The 18,592-nt window shown below is 41.2% G+C and overlaps 1 protein-coding gene across 1 annotated transcript in view; it reads right to left on the bottom strand.

Moving 5' to 3' along the window:
• Positions 1–18,592, bottom strand: part of dapk1 (death-associated protein kinase 1) — a 96,687-nt gene that overhangs the window by 21,382 nt on the left and 56,713 nt on the right. The window contains exons 9-18 of the mRNA XM_061730617.1: positions 17,497–17,542; positions 17,126–17,215; positions 16,492–16,584; positions 13,097–13,216; positions 11,015–11,113; positions 9,031–9,129; positions 5,075–5,173; positions 4,792–4,989; positions 4,325–4,522; positions 998–1,096 (exon numbers count right to left, since the gene is read on the bottom strand). Of these exons, the coding sequence (XP_061586601.1) occupies positions 998–1,096; positions 4,325–4,522; positions 4,792–4,989; positions 5,075–5,173; positions 9,031–9,129; positions 11,015–11,113; positions 13,097–13,216; positions 16,492–16,584; positions 17,126–17,215; positions 17,497–17,542 (1,141 nt within the window). The remainder of the gene's footprint in view (positions 1–997; positions 1,097–4,324; positions 4,523–4,791; positions 4,990–5,074; positions 5,174–9,030; positions 9,130–11,014; positions 11,114–13,096; positions 13,217–16,491; positions 16,585–17,125; positions 17,216–17,496; positions 17,543–18,592) is intronic.

The following is an 18,592-nucleotide window of genomic DNA, read 5'->3' as shown; positions in this document are numbered from 1 at the left end:
TGTTTCCCCGGAATGTGTGACTGACTGTCTGTGTTTGTATGTATGTATTGTTGTATTGTTTTTATGCTGCCATTTTGGCCAGGTCACTCTTGAAAAAGAGGTTTTAATCTCAATGAGTTTTTTACCTGGTTAAATAAAGGATATATATATATTAACTCTGAGCGAAACTGAGCTGTCAAAGCAGCAATACGATTGGAGTAACAAGTTAAAGAGGCAAAGTGAGGATATAAACATAGAAAAAAAAAGGTTAAAAGTTAAAGGACATACTCGTATTTTCATAAAATGACAACTTGTTTGACCCGAGAGAAACAAAACTCACAATAAAACCGCATTTGTACCAAAAAGAGACAATATAAACCGTCTAAAACGTCACATCTGTTAACTTTGATAAAGTTCCTTGAATGAAAAGAGTCTGGTCTCCCTCTCATTCATTCACAGCCACTTCTGCCGGTACACAACGTACCGAACCAATAACAACTGGGTTTATCCGGGGGGGTTGCCATTTACAGGTACAGGTGGTATCAGCAGAAAACATCCCTTCTTTTCTTCCACACTTCCAGTTTATCTTATATTCTTTATTCAGTTAATTGAACTGCAACAGAGTAATTTTCCTTTGGAGCATTTTTCTCATCTAAACGCAACGAGAAGCCCCTTTAATTTCCCCTTAACGAACTAGGATAAAACACACATAGATCCTGATCAGGAAGCAGAACCAGAGAGTAACGTGACTCTAACGTCCAGCTAAAGAGACGAGCTGTCATCAAAACATCAACCATGCAAATGTTTCATAAGCAGTTTCTATCTGTAACCCTGGAAAATACGTCACCATGGTGGAGGAGAGAGAGCTCCAATTAACACCCATCTGTGGTGTCGCGCAGGAATCTGACAGGATATTGTGTAGCACTGCTTTTAACAGTGTGTGTGTGTGTGTGTGTGTGTGTGTGTGTGTGTGTGTGTGTGTGTGTGTGTGTGTGTGTGTGTGTGTGTTGCGACTTACATTGCCGACGGCGTCTATGTTGGCTCCCGCGAGGCAGAGGTGGCGGACGACCTCCAGACTCCCGTTGTTGGCAGCCAGGTGGAAGGGGGTTCGTCCGTGCTGCGGCAACACACAAGGAGGTTTCTGATCAATACGAGACTAAAGGCCCAGTGAACCCAGAAAAGTACCGGATGTGACCCCCAAAAGTGGTTCTGGATGTCTTTAGGTTTGAAAGGTGAACCGGGTTGACAATTTGTAAGAACCATCGCTAAACAAGCTGTCCCCAAGCACCGCCTCAGGAGTGTGATCGGGACAGCTGATCGATCCCCAGCAGAAGCTTCATAGATGAGGCGTCCGATCTTTGAGACACTATAAGATAACAGCGAGTCATGTTGTCCGTCTCTGCTGCTACATAAGACTTTGTGCAACTTTTTCAAGCTTTTTTCCTGTTAAGACTGATCTTTGAAACTGTTCTCAGCGCTGGTTCGGAGGCGCTTCTGCATCGCTGACGCTGATCGTTCAAGCACCTCTTTTAAATATCAGTCATGGTGAGCAGACACGGCCCCAAGTGAAGTAGAGAAAAAACAGATAAGGAAACCCAGCTCTCTTTTTCTGAGATGTGCTCAGTTCTCGTTCAGATGGACGACTTTAGCAGCAAATTGGGGTTATTAATTCTCTAATATGAACAATATTACAGAGTATTGAAGATATCGCTGCTTTACCTGCTGAACAGGTGATTTTTGTTACTGCGGTGTAATATATTGCTCCCAGAGCATCAGTATTCTGGGGAGTTTACAGCAAAACAAACATACAAATAAGAAAAGGACTCATGTACAAGGTACATACAGCCAACTTTAAGTTACCTTTTAATACCTTTTTTTTTTTTTAAAACAATTGTGAAACTGAGTTCCAAGTGTTAATCAGCGACCTTTCTAACGTTTATGCAGGTTTTGCAATAAGAAAATAAAGAGAATACATGTAGACTCACTGATGTTGATCCCGTATTGCACACTTTTATTTCACTTGGTGAATAAAAATAATACAAACTACAATAAATATGTAATGAAGAGAAAGTTCCAGCACACATTCATTGCATGAATTCATCTCCTATTTTATTTCATCATGTAAATATTCAAGTTTAGTTTATGTCATTTTAAATAGTGGACTTTTTATTTTTATTCCTCTAGTTAAGTACTTGTATTTTGCACCGTCTTTATCTGACAATAAAGCTTGAAACTTGATCCTGTTGATTACAAACTGGCCTCCACTACATGAACTGGTGACCTGTTATCTTTCCTGACGTCTCCAGGGCTGGCGTTGAGGACCAACGCAGCCGCAGAGGCAGCGGTGTGTGATGTGCTGCCTGAGACGGGCCTTAAAAAGGCGGCACTGGAAATTATGCATAAATCACAGCATCTCCGGCAGAGCCGTCTGCTCTGGATGCACATCGCCTCCCTGAACAGTGCTCGCATAAATATTTCTGAGAGCACGCGGGATCTTGGAAAAGCTCCTCCAATGCATCAAAAAAAAAAACTAAATTAAAATGTACGGAGTCAAAATAGAAAGTGAATCCAGTCAAGCAGAAGCGTGTGTGGGAAGGTGCCTGGCAGGAGGAGCCAGGTACAAACCCACTGAATGAGGAATAAAACCATCTTCAGTTGTTACTGCATAAAATATTCACACATAAAGTTTGATGAGCGTTGTTAAGAGGTGTGTTTAGGCCGTCGCTCGGACTGGTTTTGACTAATTTCACGGCTGATAAACAGGGCAAACGTACATTCATAGTGTTGACTTGGATATAAATCCCTCTAACGACTGGAAACATCTGCTCTCCATCTTTATTTACCCCGCCGTCGATCCTCTGTCGTGTTTTTGGTTTTTATTTAAAACTGCTTTGTCAAAAGTAAGTGGACAAACACTTGCATTTAAACAATAATAAGACTGATAAAGCGTCTGATTTCTATCACTGACACATCGGAACCTGAGGTGAGATAAGGACGAAAGATAAAATATGTGACTTTATATAAAACTGAGATGTGCTCAGTTCTCGCTCAGACGGACCACTTTAGCGTCAGACTGGTGTTTTTAATTCTCTAATATGAACAATATTGCAGTCTATTGAATATATTGCTGCTTTACCTGCTGAACGGGTGATTTTTGTTTCTGAGGTGTAATGTATTGCTCCGAGAACATCAGTACCCATGTTTGTTTTGTTTACAGCAAAACAAATATACAAATAAGAAAAGACTCCTGTACAGGGTATATACAGCCAACTTTAAGTTAAGTTTATTACCTTTTAATACCTTTTTTTACTACCTTCAGATTTTTTTGCAAGTTGCAAGTGTTAATCAGCAACCTTTCTAATGTTTACGCAGGTTTTGCCATAAACTGTATAAGACAATAAACAGAGTAGATGTAGACTCACTGATGTTGATCCCATATTGCACTTTTATTTCACTTTGTGAAATAAAAGTGTAATAAAAAATAATAAAAAAAAAATCAAATAAAAATGGCCGGCATTCATTGCATGAACTTATCTCCTATTTTATTTCATCATGTCAATGCTCCTGTAAATATTCAAGTTTAGTTCATGTCATTTTAAGTTGTGGACTGTTTATTTTTATTCTTCTATTTAATGACTTGTATTTTGCACCGTGGGTCAGAGAGGACTGTAATTTCAGTTGTGCTGTATGTGGAACATATAGTATTATATCTCACAATAAAAGCTTGAAACTGTTGATTACAAACTGGCCCCCACTACATGAACTAGTGACCTGCTATTAGTTTATTTTGACGTAAACTTGTGATATTAGACTCATATGAACTCACGAGCAGAAGAATCTCATGTCAAGTGTTTTCTGAAGAACGACACCTGAACGACTTTGCGATGTCAGAGTCAGGAAACGTTTCTGTAAATAGCTCTGCAAGTCCTTCATCGGAGTTCAATGAGCTGCAGCGTTTAGACGCCACGGAGCCTCAGTGATGGCGCGGCACCCAAAAGGAGCGCACAAAGAGAAGTCTAACGACCACCAACCATGATGTCAGCGTCACGTGAAGCCCAAAAAGTTAGGATTTCAGGATTGAGACGAGGATCTTTGATTGTGTGCCCAGATTTGCTAAAGTCTGCAAGCAGCGGAGAGATTTTCAGAATAGGACCCCTCATAGTCTGGAAAAAGATAATACCTCCAAAACCAAATTTAACACTTTTAAGGCTTTAAATTTGTTCACCGTTGAAAACCTGGCAGACACCCTGATGTAGCAAACTTTGTGAACCTCGGGTCAGCGAGTGGTGGCAGATCTGTTTGATGTCATTGGCGTTGTGATGAGAGCAGGCGAGCCAGTTCTCACCTTGTTGGGCAGGTCGAGGTTGGCCTTGGCGCCGCACAACGCCACCACGATGGGCAGGTTTCCATCCTTGCAGGCCACGTGGAGTGGCGTGTTGCCATGGCGATCCTGCTGGTCCAGGTTGCAGCGGTGTCGGAGGAGGCAGCGGACGACCTCCACCTGACACCTGCGCACCGCCAAGTGGAGCGCCGTGTGGCCGTCCTGGAGACGAGAGACAGACTACGTCAGCATCCTGGAGGCGCCGGGCGCCATCACCGTCACCATCACAGTCACCATCACCATAGTCATCGCCATCGCTTTCATCGTTTCTCTGAAACTCGCCAGACTTTTCTCTTTTCATTCCTCTCGTCATTTGATGCGAGTTTTGGTTTGGAAAATGACCAAAGTTACACGGGAAAGTCTTTAATCGTGGGGGCGGAATCATATAAGTATAAATATACTCCTCATGATTTATAAGAAACAGTTTCCACCTTGTCGGTTGTTTGAAGATCAGCCCGTTGCTCCACCAGACACTCCACGATGTCCACGAACCCTCGGGCCGACGCCGTCAGCAGCGGGCTCTCCCCCTCGCGGTTCTTGGCGTCCACGTGGCAGCCGGCCTTGCAGAGCGCCTTGGCCACCGCCGAGTAGCCGTGCCAGGCGGCGCAGTGCAGCGGCGTCTCCTGCTCCTGGATACGAAACGAGAGAATAATTAACCCCCCGTCTCTCCAATAACTGCCTCATCATGTCGTTAGTGATAGAGGACACACTCACCCGGTCCGCCAGGTCCGGGCTGGCACGGATGCTGCACAGGTAGCTCACCACGTCCACGTTGCCGTAACGAGCCGCAACATGAAGAGCCGTCTCCCCCGACTAGAGAAAAGCAACCAATCAGGCGTTAGCACACAGCATCACTTCTACATATGGTACATGTGTTAAGAAAACAGGTTACAAGCCCTGAAAGGGCACTAGGGCAGGAGTCTGCAACCTGCAACCCTTTGACCTTGAAAAACAACCCGGACATAAATAAATGATATTTCTGAATTCATTTTTATTCATATTATCAGTTTATCTTGTTGGGCAGTTATCTTGGAGTCTAATTTTAAAAGAACTATTTTTAATTTCTAATTTGTTAAGAAAATATACGTCAGTTACATATTCATTTGCCTTCATCGCCAATGTCGCCGACTCACCTTGGTGCTTGATATGTGACGAGAAGATATGGAACAACAAAAAATGTAACGTTGAAAGACACTTCCAAAACAAGCACTCTGCATCTGCCGAAAAATACCCAACCGAACCGGAACTGCTACGAAAAGCTGAAGAAAGCAAACTATCTTTCAAGAAGTGGATTACCTCCCAACAGTCAACCCTGCTGGTGTTGTGGCGGCTCTGGAGGTCGTAAAGACGGGAGAATATATGAAAGATTCCTTCAAAAAATGTCAGAGCATCTATTCTTTTATTCATCTATTATTTTATATTTATTTTTAAAGCTGCAGATACATTTTTTCTTTATATTAAAGTTGGGGTAGATTTTATTTAAATTTTACACAAATATAGACTTAAATAGGCCTACAGTTCACGGTTTAATTTATTTCAAAGTACGCTGACAAATGCACTTCTGTTGTTATATTTAGTGGTTGTAACAGCTAAAATAAATAAACGATGAAAACCCGCAACATGCTTCTCACTGGGACGTCGTGGTGGGTAAAAGTAGGAATGTCCCGATCCGATCACGTGATTGGAAATCGAGCGTTGCATCCCGATCAGGGATCGGATGTATATTTTATTCTCATTATTTTGATCAGCGCATCAAACAGATGATGGACCAAAGACTAAACAACCGGTGTATCAACGAGCAACAGGTCCACGTAAATAAAAGACGATGAGGTGGGGGGGGTGGAGTGTGGGCTGTGTCCCATAAAGTGAGTTCAATAAAGTTGTTTGTGGTGATCTGCACATGCTCACAGTAGTGATACAGCGGAAGCAAATAAATACAATTTTTGCGTTGCGGGAAAGTTCGTTTTTAGTTGCACCAAACGTTCCCCAAACGTCACAACCTTTAGGGCGGATACTAACACAATATACAAAACAACTATAATTACTTTATAACACTGTTGCACTTTTATTTGCTTATTTGTTAACATGCCTGCTGGGTGTTTTAAGTTGAGCTGCTGTTTTCATTTAATTCAAACTTATGTTTAAAGTTGCACTATTATTACTTACTATTGTTCAAGCTACCGCGAAGAGAACTGCTATGTTTAGGGGATCTGTTTGTTTTGCATTTGTTCATCTTTTTAATGTGTTACGAAAGTATCGGATCGGGACTCGGTATCGGTAGATACCCAAATTCAAATGACTCAGAATCAGATTGGGGCCAAAAAAACCTGATCGTAAAGGTAAAAGCATCTGCTGAAAGTCCAGTGTCCTCCACAGTTGTTAAGCTGCCTGACATCAATGTGGTAATTTTAGTAAATTAAATAAGTGCTTCTGTTAGTCGTGTCATATCCTCTCAGGGACCAACTTCCCAGTAGGTCGACTTCGATTTGGGACTCAATTCATCAGCCTTTAACTCAGCTGTGTTTGGTGCTCCACACTTCCCGTCTGTTAACCTAATAAACTGTTAAATTGCCAACATGCTCTGTTTCTTCAGACTTCAACCCAATAAACACCAACCCAGAGGCGACAGCAGGATGAGCCCTTAAGAGACACTTGAGGGGAAACAAACAAGAGCTACTGCTAAGACGCAATGTTACAACACAGAAATAATTGACCAAAGACAAATCTTTATTTTCAGCTCGACGTTTATAATTTACAAATTCTGGTACGTTACAATTCTTCCAGGTGTTTCAGTTCTCAGGGAAGAGATTCGCTTTTAAACATTAAAAACGAGCTGCTTTCACGCTTTACAGCACTTTAGTCTTATTCTATCATTTACCTCCTTTTTATTGAATATAATTCTGTCTATTGTTTAAACATTTTGATTTAGTGCATTTCACGGCTTACATGAAACGGTTTTTGAACTACAGGATAAACGCAGACTGCTAAATGAGAAACTTTATTTAAAAAAAAAACAAAAAAAACACCAAAAACGTGGCTCGTAGGTGAGAGGCTTTTCCACTAGTACCTACTCAGCCCGGCTCGACTCGGTTTGGTGCTTTCCCACCAGGGGTCTAATGTGCTGAGTAGATACTTTTTCTGTAACTATTCTGCCGAGGTTCTAAGCGGCTGAGTCGGCTGTATCTGACGTCAACACACTACACACACCGATTAGTCGGGGGGTTGGGAGTCAGACTTCTGAGTCAGGATGTGACATCAGCGAAAGAGCGACTCTGACTGTGGTTTCTTGTTCATTTTATTCGACAGGCAATGGCAGTGCAAAAGTCTGTTTGGTGGAACTCTGAGGTGCAGATGTTCATAAACCTGGTGGCTGAGGAGAGAATTAAAAAGGGATCTAGACGGGCGATAAGGAAAGACCAGATCTACCAGGATCTCTGTCACTTCATAGCTGCTCGCGGCTCCCAGCTGACTTTTCAGCAGCGCCGAGGCAAACTAAAAAAAATTAAAAAGCGTCGGCGCTTGAAGCTTCTCTCACTCTCATTTTTTTACTTGATATCGAAGACAAGTCACAGACCCAGCAGCACATACAGGACTGTCTCAGAAAATTAGAATATTGTGATAAAGTTCTTTATTTTCTGTAATGCAATTAAAAAAACAAAAATGTCATACATTCTGGATTCATTACAAATCAACTGAAATATTGCAAGCCTTTTATTATTTTAATATTGCTGATTATGGTTTACAGTTTAAGATTAAGATTCCCAGAATATTCAAATTTTTTGAGATAGGATATTTGAGTTTTCTTAAGCTGTAAGCCATGATCAGCAATATTAAAATAATAAAAGGCTTGCAATATTTCAGTTGATTTGTAATGAATCCAGAATGTATTACATTTTTGCATTACAGAAAATAAAGCACTTTATCACAATATTCTAATTTTCTGAGACAGTCCTGTATACCATATCCTTCAGGTTCTACATCTTTAGTGTTGTTGTCTTCTTTGTTTAGATCACACAATAATACGTCACAGCAGCTTGGCTCCAACCCGCCTACTTTTGCTCCAGGTGTTGAATTGTTATGGAAAAGAAACCAGGCCAAGTTGAGATGATTAGAGCCGAGTAGGTACTAGTGGAAAAGTGCCATAAACGGAGTGAAGTCTAAAATATCTACTCAAGTTTGGGACCTGGAAGATTAAAGAAACTCCACCTCCTCAGATTTTCACCTTCACATAAACAAGAATCGGGGTTGCAAGCTCAAGCGTGTCACTTAAAGGGTTACGGCCTCATAAAGTCAGATGGAACTTTAATGATCCCCCAACAGCAACTATACAATAATCGACAAAGCGCCTGGAGAGCAGATTAGCTCCGACCCGCCGGAGGAGTCGTCTGCTCGCCGTTGGCGGGCGGCCGAGGACACAAGCGGCCGCTGCGATGATTGAAGAGATTGTAAAAATGCTTTGGGGATTTAATGTGCCCGAGTGAGCGCCGTGAGGACGGACACACAGGCAAACACACACAACACAGCCCGTCTCTATCCGTGAGACCGTTACTACGGCAATAGCAAATACGCTGATGAAAAGCCAGAGGAGCTGCTTTTCTCTTCAGGTGTGTGAACGTGTGTCTGGTTATTGCTCAGTAATGCTTCTCAAGGGGGGGGGGGGGCTGACTCACCTTATCTTGTACATCCAGAGGGCATTTCTTCTCATGGAGGAATTTCAGGGTCTCCACATGGCCGTGTCGCGCCGCGTAGTAGATAGCGTTGGCTCCGCTCTGAAGGTTGCAGAAAGGAGAGAAATCCACATTTCATCTACTTTTTAAACGATCTGAGGTTTTGTCTGCAGCCGTATGACATGAACTCATCCGTCTAGAAAACACAGTACATCGCACTCCTGATGAGGTACCTGGGGCTATTTTGAGGACCGCTTTTGAGGTGGCATTAGTCGAGGTGCTGCCATGGTAACGGTTAAATCTGCTGCTATTCCATCCGTTACCCCGACAGCTCCACGGTTACACAAAACCAACATGTCCGGGGACAGAGGGGCAACCAGCTGCTGCTGGTGAGGATCCAGTCCTTGCTCAAAATGTGTCCTTAAAGGTGACATACGATGAAAAAAAAAACCCCGAAAAAGTAAAATCTGTTTATTTTATCTCCATGGGGCTGAAAGTTCTTACAACGAGCGGTTCAGATTTGCAGGGTACTGTGACATCACAGAACCAGATCAGAGCAGATAAACCAGCTCCTTTATATCCACCTTGCTGCGTCCGATCAGACGTGGATGCAGCTGTATGACTGATCTAAGAAGAGGGGACCTCACAGATGGAGGAGGGGCCGAGTTAAGACGAGACGCTAATTCATATAACTCCACCCTTGTAAACCAGCTGTTTCCTTTGTGGTGTTTTTCTATACATAATATATATATACACACTAGGGCTGGGCGATATGGACCAAAAGTCATATCTCGATATTTTCTAGCTAAATGGCGATACTCGATATATATCGATATTTTTTCTGTGACATAATTGGGGTTTCCCTCAAAGCATTGTAGCATAGCATCTCTGTTAGCTTCATTTTTTTCTGAGGCAAACCCTTAAAAAACTGTTTTAATACAATGCCTCGTGCCAAATGTCACACAGGTACCTTTATTAACAGAGGTCTGCACAATATCAAAATGTATAAAACAAATGAAATAAAAATAAACTGCCTGCATATATAGAATAAAAATGGTTCTTGAATAAAATAAAACAAATATCCCTTTCCTGCATAACAATTAAATTAAAATACACTGTGCAATTAATACAATGTAGACAGTAACAGGCAGACTTTTCCACTGAGGTTGACAGTTGTGCAAATAACAAAACATTTGTGCAAATCTCAAATAAAACATTCAAGTCAATTTGTAACAAAATAAGCTATATCAAAATGATAAAAAAAAAAGAAAAAAAAATGTAAATCGATATAAACGATATTGTCTCGTACCATATCGCGTTTGAAAATATATCGATATATATTAAAATCTCGATATATCGCCCAGCCCTAATACACACACACACACACACACACACACACACACACACACACACACACACACCAGGTTTGGTCCGTTCACAGCTGTTTTTACCGGACAGTTGAGTTGCAGCGTGGCGTGCGTCATGTGACATTTATGAGCCCGCCATTCCCCCCTGATGATCAGGTCCTGGTCCAGGTTTCTTCCCTCCTAAAGGGGAGTTTTTCCTGTTTGGCTTATGGTTTTTCTCCCACTAGGGTGCACGCTGTTTATGTTTATGTAATAACTGCTCGGGGGTCATGTTCTGGTTTCTGGAAAGATCCTAGAGATAACTTCTGTTGTATTAGACGCTAAATAAATAACATTGAATTGAAAAATTGAATTGACAAGTCACAAGGGAGCGTTTGAGAGCCACTATTCATCTTACATCTGGGATCAACATGGATCACCTCAACTGCACTCGTGCTCCAGAAACTAGTTTTTCACGTCTATGGTGATTCTAGCTTGGAAGTCACTGCCAACATTACATGCTCCGTTTCTGCCAAACGGTGTGAACAAAGTGGTATCTTCTGTATCTTCAACAGTTCGGAGGACCGGCCAGGCGAGAAACGAAACCCAGGACTCAACCTGCTTCAACCAGGTGTGTTTACCTTGTCATTGGCCTGGATTTCTGCGCCTTTTCTCATCAGCACCTCGATGATCTGAATGTTGCCGCAGCCGGCGGCGATCAGGAGCGGAGGAGTCCCGTGCTGCAACAAACACACCGCGTTAGTAACTTCTACGGCAGAGTTCCACTCAAAAATACTTTTATTGTTCTGTTGTTGCTTTTATTCAAAGTGAAGTGGACACACTAATCCCGTTCAACGGCCCCTCGGGTGAAGAGCTGCAGAACCTCTCTAAAAACACTCAACACGTATTTACTGACCTTCTGAAAATGAAAACTGAATCTGTTGACACTTTTCCCTCCACTTTGATCCTTCCTGACGCAGACACATCAAACTGCTCCACTGTGCTGATTTATTACCTTTCTTTCAGTAGAAAATCTGTGTGTAAGTCGCCTCATCCGTGTTTATAATGAAAATAATTACAATAATAAAACAAACACACCTAAGGAAAACTTAGATGACAGGAAGTAGTTTCTGATTCATTCAGTTAAACTTTAGAAACCACTTTCTTGCGTATCAAACCTATTACTTCATAAACATGACATTTTTCTGGTTAATTGCTTTTTCTTGTTTTGTTTTCTCTGTTTTATTTCATAAAGCCCTGAACTGGTCAAGAATATTAAACTGGATCAATACATCAACGTCGTGCGCTAGGCTAGGCCTTATCCAATTCAAAATCTTTCATAGACTTCACTATTGCAAATCTAAACTAGCAACGATATATCCCGAAGTTGAAGATAAATGTGATAGGTGTGCCCTCTCTCCGGCTAATCACACTCATATGTTCTGGTCTTGCCCTAAGCTAGTAGGTTATTGGACTAATATATTCAAGATTTTGTCTGATGTATTTGATATTCGTTTGGAGCCATCACCCCAGATAGCAATTTTTGGAATACCACCGGAGTTTGGACTTTTGACCGCAAAACAGTCTAGAATGGTAGCATTTACCACACTGATAGCAAGACGAAGAATATTGTTGGGGTGGAAATCCCCAAAGCCTCCTTCTACTACCTTATGGCTCAAAGATGTTATGGATTTCTTAAAATTGGAAAAAATAAAGTTTACAATTGGAGGTTCATTAGAAAGGTTCTTCTCAGGCTGGTAACCATTTATTACCTACTTTGAAAATTTGTGGGTACTTCCAAAGGACTGAGCTGATGTCTTTGTTTCTTGTTGTCTGTTTTTCATTTTTCTATCCCTAAAAATAGTAACAGCCCAATTACATTGGTATATAACTCTGGAGGTGATATATGACAACATTCCGACTCAAGTGTTTACTAGTATAACTTGTTACTTGTACTGAAATTGCTAATTATTGATCTAAGAAATAATTATTAATCTCTAGATAACCCATCTCGGTTTCGTTCTCACTTTATTTTCTTATTTAAGTTTACAGTCATTGCACTACTACTACTTTTATGTCACTATATTAGTATCTTTTTATTTTTATTTATTAACTATTTTTTTTAAATTTTATTGTTATTATTTGTTTTATTTTTTGTTTATTTTTATTTATTTTTTGCTATTCCCAAAGGAAACTTAATGATGATAACCATGGGGGGTGGGATGGGGAGAGGGAGAAAAAAAAAAAAGTATGTTCATCTGTTTTGCTCTGTATTGTGGAAACAATCTGCCAATAAAAACATATATAAAAAAAAAAGAATATTAAACTGATTTTAAACTGATTTAATCTGTGATCTTCCTCCAAACCCACTCTCTCTTCTTCACCACTGCAGCCTTGTCGCTGTTTGTTGTTGTTGCTCATTTACATTTACAACATATGCCCAAACTTTTGCATGCAGGTTCTCTGAAACAGCTGCCATGCTGAGACTCAACCAACGACAGCCCTTTTTATCAACCTTACTCCATGATCACAGTGGAGCTGATCAACTCTGACTGAAGCAATGAACAAGATCACTCGCTGCACAGTTGATGTTGTGCTTTTACAATCTTTTATTCTTTATTCTAAGAACAAACGTTCCAATGTTGTTAACTTCCTTTAACTAGCGGCTGAACGTGTTTTTATGAACTTGAATTAAACAGTTGGAAGAAGACGTTTGTTGTCACCTTGTTGGGCTGGTTTACGTCGTAACTGTTCAGCGAGCTGAGCAGATGCTGCAGACCCGGCACGTTGTCGTCATTTATGGCGTGGATGATGGCCTTCATCACGAAGGAATCCTCCTCATCCTGCACAGGTGGAAAAGACAGAGCTGACATGTGACCCAAGGGAGCTGGAGCCAAACCCATCTGTGCAACACTGAGCCGGGCTGTGATGCACTGCTGCACAAAGAGATGAAGAGGAAAGCGGCAGGAGGGGGGGCCGGGCTGATGGGCCATTTGTTCAGCCGAGCTTGATGCCCCGGTTACATTCCTCAACATAACCTTCCTGCTGGGAATACCTCGCCTACGGCACCTGAGAGTACTGCCCGCGAACATGCAAGAGTGTCGACACGGTCTTCACCCTCAACGTGGCTGCTGGGACTTTTATCTTCCTAAAAGTCATGACAGCAACAAAAGTTAATGTCTTCCAGAAAAAGTTTCAGAACTAGAGGGGAAAGGAGGATTTCCTTTGTACCTGTCCAGTGATTATCGGAGCCGATTATCCCATAGTTCAAGGTTTAGACATTAAAAACTATTATGTTCAGCTGCAGGACTACTACGATATTATAGTCACCTCCCACTCTGACTCTTGCCATAGCAGTTACCTCATTATTTTTCTTGTGTTTTTTCAAGTGTTTAAGGGTCCTTTCTTTTCTACCTCAGTTTTTTTTGGGGGAGAGAGTTTATTTTATTCTTCTATTGTATTTATACCAAACTGCTATGACCACAACATTTCCTATCCATCCATCCATCCATCCATCCATCTATCCATATTAAAGTGTAGCTACAGTCCAAATGTGTAATAATTTGATGAAAAGTAAAAGGTTAACATGAGTGCTCCAGGAATACCCAAAGAAATACACAAGACTTTCTCAGAAAATTAGAAATATTGTGATAAAGTCCTTTATTTTCTGTAATGCAAAAATGTCATACATTCTGGAAATTATTACAAATCAACTGAAATATTGCAACCCTTTTATTATTTTAATATTGCTGATCATGGCTTACAGTTTAAGAAAACTCAAATATCCTATCTCAAAAAAATTGAATATTCTGGGAATCTTAATCTTAAACTGTAAGCCATAATCAGCAATATTAAAATAATAAAAGGCTTGGAATATTTCAGTTGATTTGTAATGAATCCAGAATGTATGACTTTTTTTTTTTTTTTTTTTTTTTTTTTTTTTAAATTGCATTGCAGAAAATAGAGAACTTTATCACAATATTCTAATTTTCTGAGACAGTCCTGTAGAAGCCGTAACTCCACTTGTCAGGGATTTATTAGATATGTCCTCACTAAATACACCCTCTACTGTTAGCCAGCATTTTTTTGCCTAAAATAATAAATATTAGTCGGGTTTCCATTAGCAACGGTCGGAGGTGAATTCTGGGAGGCTGGACTCTAACAAGACTGACCTCCTCCTTCCGTTGGGTGACCCGGTAGGATCCACTGACCTACCAAACTACCGCTCCACACCACCTGGTGGCGGTACTGCACCACTTTCGCTGTCGCCGACACCCCATAATTTAAAAAGAGGATGGAACAAAAATGGAAACACTAAGATGAGCATTTAGGGAGTTGGTGATGAATGAGGAGAGACGACTCCTACTTCAAGTAAAAACATTGAGATGGCTAAAGTAAAAAAAACAGTCGTCATCTCCTGCCCAGAGCAAATCCACATCAGCACCAAATAAACAAATCCTTGCGTCAAGACATTTTTAGGCCTCGTAAAACTACCCTACCCTACTCCTCAACCAAAAGCTAGGACTGCTGGGTATCGAGGCGTCCATCTGTGTGATGAAGTGAAGGGAAAAGTATGTGGAAAGAAAAACACACTGAGGATATCTGGACGTAGATAATGGATAAAAACTTTGCTTTCTTCTGCCGCACGCTTCTGAAGAAAACTCCTAAATCTCCCACCCTGACCTCCTCCACCACTGGATCGGCTTAGATCCTGGACCAAAGGAGCATCCTCGATGAGACCAGTTCTACCTGCCTTCTCACCTGAAACAGGAGGAAGTCGCTCTGATCCGGCCTGCAGCGTTTTACTGCTTAGCGTTATCAGAGACCAGATCTTCAAACTCTAACAATAACAAAAATGTGCGTACAAACAGTCACTCTTTAATCAACGCTGTTCTGGAAGAACCAGTTCTGACAGGACAAATGTGTCTTTAAGGAACCGGACCGAGAATCCAGCAGTTCAACAAACACACTTCATCATCATCAGCAGCAGAAAATGAGGAACAAATAAATAACATGAAGCGGCTCGAGATTCTCCGAGAGATTGTGAGGCTGGAAATACCAGAACTGAGTCTTAACGAGCAACGGAGGGAAACTCATTCACCAGCCAGCCTCCCGTCAGGTCTCCGACTTTCAGCGACACAGTCGGGATTCTCGTACTGTGAAAGTAATTTAACGTATTTTCTGCACTATAAGGCTTAAAATCCTTAAATTTTCTCAAAAACCAGCAGTGCGCTCTATAATCCGGGGCGCCTTATGTATGAATGTTGTTCTTACTGACCTCAAACCAGTTTTATGAGGTACGCTGAGCTAAAAAATAGTGCAGTTTTAGTGACTTTGATAGCGACGAAGCAGGTCCATTTGATTGACAGACTGTTCAGCTGACACATTACAGTTGGTCCTTGGTTGGATACGGGTTGTAACGTCAGACAACGTTAGATAACTAATTATGTAGCGCTGGTAAGCAACCATCAACCAACATCTAGTCAACGTTTCCTTACTGTAATTAGACAATGTTTTTAGAGTAAACCTAATTTCAAATCTATACTATAATCTGATTATAAATGTTGGAAAACAACGTTGTTCCAACCTCACACTAACTTCAGGTGTCTGCTATCGCAGGCAACAATGAGAACAATCAGAGAACAAGACGTTTACCTCCTCCACTTTTTATTGGTGTATTTGTGGAAGACGAATTATTTAAAATGTGAGGTTTTTTTTCTGTTTTAGTTACAACTGAACAATATTCTGATTTAATGTGAACAAGTTGAATAAAGTTCAACTTACCAGACTGTTTTGTTTCGCTTTATATATGTTTTATCAAGCACCTTATAAGTTGGTGCGTCTTATGTATGAAAATGTACCCGCTCATTGATATTGTGCCTAATGGTCCCATAAATACGGTATCTCGTCTTGATGGTGTTGCTGGCCACAGACACAAGTACGCAAAGCAATCTGGATAAAAGTCTCAATTACTGGTGCTGTTGTTGCTGAACAGCCCGACCCCTCTGCCTTAAAATGTGGAGTCACAGTTAGATCAACCAACAATAATAATAACAATAATAATGATAATAATAATAATAATAATAATAATAATAAAAAGCCCAGATCCAGGTCTTACCAGAGTGTCATCGCTGCGTGCCACACTGATGTTGCTCCTGGACAGGAAGGAGCGAGACAGGCGGTTACATAAGGAGATGAGTCGGACGGATTGCTGGAGGAGAGAAGAACGCCGTTTCACGAATGAGCAGAACTGGAGCAAGTTCACGTCGAGTCACGTTAAGGTGGCCGTCAACCACCAGCCTACTGTACATCTAAAGCAATTTTCTGCTCTATTTGAACTCAGCTTCGGCTCTCACGGCTAGTTAGTCTCGATAACCCACTGACCCTTTTTACGTCACGTGACTTTCCTACGATGCATCGGTGTAGTGGATGTGAGAGTGCAGCAGCAGCTTCCTCTGGTATATATGTGTTATTATAAACTATATACACCGGTAAACTAAAAAGTCAAATAAAGGTTGCTGGGATCCATCTGCGTGCCGGACTGCCGAGCCCAAAGACCCGGCACGACGGCAGCATCAAGGTTCTCATCTTCTGTTCAGGTCGATTTAACCGTTATCAAACACAATAATACGCCTGAATGACCATGAAGACCTGGTGGTTACGATGAGGCAGCAGAAGAGACTGACTGTCTGGCAGGAGTGTGAAGTTAATACCACAACAAGCGTGACCACGGTAGAAAGGAAAGCACTTACTTTCCACTTTCTTCGGGCTGCAAACTTTTTGAACTTTTCCATGTTGACGGCCGACTCCTTCCTGCTCAGCGCTTGCTGGGTGTCTTTGGGCTGATGTCACAAACAGGATACGTTAGATAGAAAGTAATCTCACATGTTAATAAATGCCACAAAAAGAGTAAGAAACATTTCAATTACAAATGTGCAGAACAAGAGATTCAAATCAAAGAGATTAAAGGCAGGGTAAGCACTTTCTAGATTATATCACAAGTTGAAACACACACATAAAAAGCTGGTTCCCCCCTCTCCCCAAACATGCCCCATCATGAACTCTCCCAACCCCTACATCGCCAGAATCGCTTACTCTGCCTTTAACTCAGTCAGCAACTCACCTTGATCCAGGGATGCTGGAGGCTGTCCTGAATCGTCATCCTCTTTCTGCAAAAACAGAGAGATTCAACGGATAAAGAAATGCATCTAATCCGCTTTTATAAGATAATTAGATGCACATAAATGGTAAAGAGACTAAGGCCGTCTTCACATAGGTTGTGGGGGAGGGGCAGATTTTAGTCTGGTCCTAACACCGCACTGGTGTTTGTGGAGATAGCCAGCCGTCAAGGGTCAGAGCATCACGTTTCCATGACAACACGCGCTCCCGCGTTGTACATCTTTTTTCTGTATAGTTTCTTCAAGCAAACAAAGTTCACTAATGATTTGATACTGTCTACACTCGTGCCCAAACTGAGGAGTGCCAGTGTGGAAACACCCTCAAGTGTTGAAAGACATAATGTAGTAAAGTTACCAAAAGGCTAAATGAAACATAGAAATGTACACAGATGTGCCTTATTTGATAAAAATAATATAAATAATAATATTGGACTTTAACAGGTTTGTTGGAAAAGACAAAAACATGTGAATGAGCCATTTTATTGGCTCATGTGAACCTTCTTGACTTGTGTTTATCTAGAATATCTTATTTCCTCTATGAAACATCCCATAGTTCGATTCAGCAAAATTTCCGATTTCTGAGGAACTGAGAAAAAAAACAAAAAAAAACCTCCTTGCAGTGTGACATTAGTGTTTATGAACTACTTAGTCATGAAAACACAAACCACTTCCAAATCACTCTCGTCAGACCTGTTTATCCAGGAAAAACTGTGTTTAACGGAGAAGCTAACATCAATGACGGCGTTTTTAGCCCTGAAGCTTCCACAGCTGACGGATATTTGTTGTTTTGATGTTGGAGGATTTAATTCATTTTGAATTAAGTTTGAATTAATAAAGTATCTATCTATTTATCTATCTATCTAATTGAGGTTCAAATCAAATGTCACGGCACAAATTAATCGTTGCTATTCAGCGTCGAAGGCTGAGGTGGTGAGAGAGCTCCTTCCTTCCCCTGAATATCAGCTGCTTCAAACGTCACATGACAGGTCTTCTCGGTCAAACTGAACACATTTAAATTCGAGGCAGACGGCCGCCGTCCTG

Source organism: Cololabis saira, chromosome 9 (genome assembly GCF_033807715.1).
Source record: "Cololabis saira isolate AMF1-May2022 chromosome 9, fColSai1.1, whole genome shotgun sequence".
Taxonomy (NCBI): domain Eukaryota; kingdom Metazoa; phylum Chordata; class Actinopteri; order Beloniformes; family Belonidae; genus Cololabis; species Cololabis saira.
This window is presented reverse-complemented; position numbering and strand designations above follow the sequence as displayed.